Source organism: Rhyacophila brunnea, unplaced genomic scaffold (genome assembly GCF_057557595.1).
Source record: "Rhyacophila brunnea isolate RB1 unplaced genomic scaffold, BYU_Rbru_1.0 scaffold_3, whole genome shotgun sequence".
NCBI lineage: Eukaryota > Metazoa > Arthropoda > Insecta > Trichoptera > Rhyacophilidae > Rhyacophila > Rhyacophila brunnea.
Window position 1 is genome coordinate 31034506 of NW_028232965.1, and position 5990 is coordinate 31040495.

The window sequence follows — 5990 nt, forward strand, 5'->3', positions numbered from 1 at the left end:
AACTAGTCAATGCGCTCCATAAAAATGTAGACTTTTCAGTGATATACTCTGTACCTGGTTTCGTGTTTAAATTGTATTGTACAGTTTAATAATCTTTGATTTATATTTTTATTATTAAGTATATATTAACTTTCTTTTACCATCTTATTTGTAATGAAAGTGTCATGCTGAGAACGTCTTAAATTATTAATTTATTACCTATGTATATAATGTGTCTTTAAATGGATAAACAAATCAACTCGTTGACTTAAATTCTTAGTTAAGCCAACAATATTGACGTATTTGGTCAGATATGTTATTATAATCTAAATAGGAAAAAGCAATGCAGTCATAAAACATTGATGTCGCATACAATAATGGGGCATAATTTCCATTCGCCACGTACGAATGTCAAATCACCATAAATAACCGGATTACATGGGAAACAAGAGCAAAAATAACATCCCCGTCCCTCCCTGCGTCTGTTTTATTGTATTGAATTTATAACGCTGCCTTTATCGCCATCGTTTCTTGTCGCATGCTTTAATATTGAACACACGCTAAACAATACTGAAACCGTACGAGTCAAGCTTTTGACATATCTATTTAGGCAGCCAGGCAGATCCGGATGCTACCCTAGTTTATAAACCCTGCTTTATAAAACTAAGTGGGAACAAGGGAAAAACTATTTAGCGACACCGAATTCAGTAGTATACCTATTTACACCATTAATATCTTATCAATTATACGTATCTTGACTACCTGGGAGTTATGAAAATATAATTACGCGCTTTAAAAATCTCTATCGAATTGTATAGGTACGACCGGTACGAGTACTATGTTAAATTATTCTTATTAATCTTAATTTTGTATAATACCTACGTATGTTATACCTAATAATACACTGCGAATTTCAGAAATACTGGCTGATGAATAGTTAACAGTGCATACATTATCAATAACTGTTTCGATAAATAATAAAGCCTTCAATCACTGTATAGTTATATAAATAAACAAAATGTATGGTCATTCGAAAACGTTCTAATTTTGGTTAACTCAGTGATTCATGCAAAGATTTCGAATCTTATTTCAGATGGCTCCTACAATGGTGTCCCTTTAAAATCGGTAAATCAGGATTCAGTTAAAATTCTTCCAATTGATAGCTGCGATTGTTTTTTGCAAAAAATATAGAACAAAACTCTCTCAATCTATAAGTTGTATGAAAATTAAAGGTTCCAGTAGTCATTTTTCTGCCATTTGCTAGGCTACACTGCTATAGAATAAAGTTATCTTCAATATCTTCGGAATATTTTTTTTTCACAAAGAAAAAATTTCAGTTTGTGAAATATGTATATTGACATATAAAAATATCGTATGGTTTTTCAGTTATTTTAATTTAATTATTTAATCTTTTCATACGTGCCCGAAATCCGTACTATCGAATTGATTAAACTTACTTAAGTAACCTTTATCAATTGACTGAGATCACTTGATTTAATTTAAGTTGCAATTGATCTAAGTTTTATTCTATTTCATATGAACATGGATTGAAAATGGAATACCACCAAACTGAGATCAATTAGATTTTTTTTTTGTTTTTACCATACTCGATCCTAAATGATCATAATATGGACTTTCACAGAATGGAGGTTATATTAACAGATTTTTTTTACGAAAAATGGATGTTCAATCTATTAGTTCCACATTCTGGGTTCAATCATACATTAAAAGCAACATGTAAATTTTTTCCAGACCCGAGATTCGTACCCGGGATCCTCGACATTTTAAGCCAACGTGGTAACCACTTGGCCACTCAAATGAGTTTTAGTTTATCCGAACTCTTCATGTTATTAAGAAATATTGTTCACAAAGAGGATTTGATAAAAGTGTGGAATAGTATTTGAATGTTTCTGCAATTCTTCCCCGAGTTCAAACTGTGGCTACGCGAACTCATAAAATATTCTTTATGGCTAGGAAATATGAAATCTGATGTTGTGCGCGATTAATGTATGGGTCACACTTTGCACCCCTCGCTACTTTCTCGCCCTTCAGGATTCGCGTAACAAATCAGATTGCTTACGGAAGACATATCCATAGAAATACTCTAAATATAAATCTACTTATATGAACTAAAGTATACAACGAAATAAAATAAAAACTTTCATCAATTAGAATTTAAAATCATTCGTGTATATTAAAATAGAATGATACCTTTACTTTTGTATTTTAACAGAAACAAGAACCTTCCTTACCATTACTTAGTATAGGAAGATTCATAAAAAATAAATAAAAATAATTAGACACGGTTCACTCAGATATTTTGAACGCCAAATTAATTATAATGAATAATGACTCAATAAAACAAATCTTAATGTAAGTATTTTGAACATTTTTTGTACTCACATTAATATACAATATAATATTATTTCTCTAATCAAAACACCAATATTTTTATTCTGACTTGTGATTATGTTTAATATGTTATGAATAATTTATAGAATCTGAATATTATGATCATTAAATCCCATAAAATATTATTATGTATCTTTGAACGATTTGCATAGCATACCTAACCCATTTTAATTTTGAGTATCATAATATAAGCTCCGTAAAAGTGTTTCATAAAATCCCGACGGAGTATGTACCTACTTTATAATTTACTTTCCATACTTACATGGTTATTCTTGGATGCTTTCTGAACTCTGACGTATTTTTTACCCATTACCAAAGAAATGGTAAGTAAATAATATGTTATACCATGTTAATATAAAAATATTTTTAAGTAGGTATTTATTTTGAGTAGATATGTATAAAAATTTAATAAATTATTCATCTCTAATTTTTTATCATATCTAATGCTAAAAACCGACATGAAATGCTGTGGCAAGAAGAGTGATGCTTCACCAGTCTTTGTATCAACTGTTTTACTATCTCGTGTTATGTATTTAAAATAATGTTTGTATGTAGTACAATTATTAAATTTAATATTACTAAGATTTCTTATATATGACAATTTTATTAAATTGACTTGTTCAGCATGGTAACAGTAATTTAAATAAAATTTTAGATATATATAGAAAATAGTTTCCCATTACATCGTGTGTAATTTTATATTAAAAGTATGTCATTTACATACACGTATGCGGGAGATAATATTACTATTTAAAAAATAAAAAAGCCCAATTTGTATGTCTCATTTAGACGCATTTCTTTGTGTAAAATAATTGATGTTACCTGTTAAGGTTTAGGTAGGTACCTTGTTTTTCTCATATTGTTGAATTATGTGTAAAATTATTGTATGTGAATAATTAAATATCTCTAATTTACAACAAAATTGATAGAAGTACGAGTATGTTATTGATAAATAATATTGTGAACTAAATAGTCTGCTGTAACAAAAACATTATAATAAAGATGACAAATTCGATTTGATAATATTTTATTGACATTGATCGTCACCAAACATTGTTATAATTTTGACTATGTTAATAAGTAATGATTTTTATTTAATAGTTACAACATCGTTTTAATATAGACAACTTTTTTACAATTTTTACACAACATTTTTCATATTCAAATAATAATACAGACTTAATAACTAATATTGCACGCATTGCATGGTAATATTATTTTAATTTAGGTAGTTACTTTAATTTCATTTTATTTTTAAATAAATAGGTACTTATAAGTATGCTAATTTATAAGATTTAAAATCTTCCTGATTTAATATCTAAATACTTACATCAACAATACATTTTTTCTATATTATACATGATTTATTACAAACATTTTGTTTTATCGTATAATTATATTTACAATTAAAATTAACTTTACTACTTATCTTATATTTTTATATGTTACAATCTAAACAAAGTGAACGGGGTTTATTTACAATAGGTACATATTTACAATAGAATGATTTCTTTTTTATTTACATTATCTCAACGTACCTACTAATACTTTATTAACAATATTTTTTTCAATTTCACCGAGAATAATAATAAAATAATAAATTTTGTTTTTGGAAATTATTTTAAATAATATAATAAAAATAGATAAGTACATAATAATCGAGACAGTAAGCGCGGTAGTTTCTTATTTTTGATGCATTCCATTTGAATGTCCATAAAAAGCTCTGTTTTTACTCTTGGTACAATACGAAGACCCTGCCGCTTCTGCTGATGACGAATCAATCTGATGGTCAAGAAGGTCGCCTTCCTTATCTTGGTGCGCTGTCATGTGCCTGGTTAGATGATGACGCTCCCGAAAGCTTTCCGCGCAAACTGGACACTTCAATTTATCCTCTCGCTTCCTTCGCGTAGCATCATAGTTAACTTCACTTTTATGATGTGATCTCATGTGATACACCAAATCAGATGTCATTCGAAAGCTTATATTGCATTTAGCGCAAACATTTTGAGCAGGTAAAGAGAGCGTCGCTAATGTCGGAGGTAAAAGTGTACTAAGAATCGCTGCAGCTGGATTACGTATCAGTGGATTCATCCCGTCTCCCTGTTGTGGGAATTTTAAAAACTCCGCGCCGTGGTGATGAAAATTCTGTATAGGAAAAGGGTACGATGAGTTAGATTGAAGGTACTGGGGAAAGTCCGGTCTAAATGGTAGCAAATGTCCAAACTTGTTGGCATGTTGAAAGTGTAGTTGTTTGTCACTTTCGTTTATTTTCTCTGACGATCCGTAACCAGATGACTTTGAAAAATGTGAATTCTCGTGGTTATGAGAAGTATTTCCGTGGTGATCTGAGAAATGATGTGGATACGATTGAAGACCCTGCGCTTTGAAGAACGGATGCGCCGACGATAGCAATGGATGATTTGCCGGGATTAAAGATTTAAAATGCGAATTTTTATTGAACATATTATTTATCATGGGCGGACTTGATGTCGCCAACGGCGGACTCATGGAGTTCTGGTAGCTCAAATTATCCGGACTCTCCGAATGCCCGGGCGACGCCGCTGACTGCATTGTAGAGTTCGATGGAAATCCGTTTGATACTTTAGTGAAAGCACTCCGCGGGGCTAATTCCGACAGTCTGGCGGCCATGTATTTGTCGTGATGATCATAACTGGGCCTCGCATGAGGAATTGATGATGATGGATCATCGAACACTTTATTTCTATACGGAGATTCGTGAATAACACGCACGGGACGAGTGAAACTTTCTGTTGAATTGGGTCTGCTCCGAGACATATCAGATACATCTGAATCACTCAATACACTTTTTGTAGCAAATTCATCAGTCCCGACGTCGATATTCAAGTCTTGGCTTGAATGCGGTGATACATTATTATTATGTCGATATTTTTCACTGTAACAAGAAGACGTCGAAAGATCAGTGCCTTTTGATTCGTCTAAATCTCTATGGAGAAACACATGTGATTTATTTAAATATTCGTGATTCTTTCTAAAATTATCCGCTTCACTTCTCACTGTCGCGTAGTGATTTTCCGTAAAAAGCTGTTTCGACACTCTCAATTGTTTTTCCACTTGTTTTTGTTTCATTTTTTCATCGGGCATCATTAAAAAAGCAACATCAAAAGATCTTTTAATATTACGACCTTGATTGCACCCCGTGTATTGCAATTCCGTTTTAGACTGATACTCTTCGAGCGACTTGGGTTCTTCCATCAAATTAGGAAGCGGCATCTTCAAATCCGGAGTCGACTGTTCGTTTCGTCCAATTTTCTGGATGTCCATAGTCATTTTTAAACTTCACTTAACATTTCATCGACGCTCAAAACAATTAACATTATTTGAAGGAAAATTATTTGTAACGTGTTTTTGACACTAGCGTTTTCGTTATTTACGCGGCAACGCATAGCTTTATCAGACATGCGCCCTACTCAGAGGCTTACTGACAAATGTCACAAGCGTAAGGGTGTTTACCCTTATATAAAATCCACATTTTCCGAAGCACTCCAACCCCTTCCATCGCGAAAATCCTCGAGGTAGGCGGGGTCTCCTATTACGGGCGAATGAAAACCGAGGGGTGG

The 5990-nt window shown here is 32.0% G+C and overlaps 1 protein-coding gene across 1 annotated transcript; it reads right to left on the reverse strand.

Annotated features, from left to right (window-relative positions):
* Positions 1-4074: 4074 nt before the first annotated feature.
* Positions 4075-5700, reverse strand: LOC147068216 (uncharacterized). The gene has a single exon (XM_085952629.1). The coding sequence runs from the start codon at positions 5698-5700 to the stop codon at positions 4075-4077; it is 1626 nt and encodes a 541-aa protein (XP_085808755.1).
* Positions 5701-5990: the final 290 nt, after the last annotated feature.

Bases quoted from the DNA above. Each gene is read 5' to 3' on its own strand.
- LOC147068216 (XM_085952629.1), bottom strand. From the start codon at position 5,700: ATGACTATGGACATCCAGAAAATTGGACGAAACGAACAGTCGACTCCG.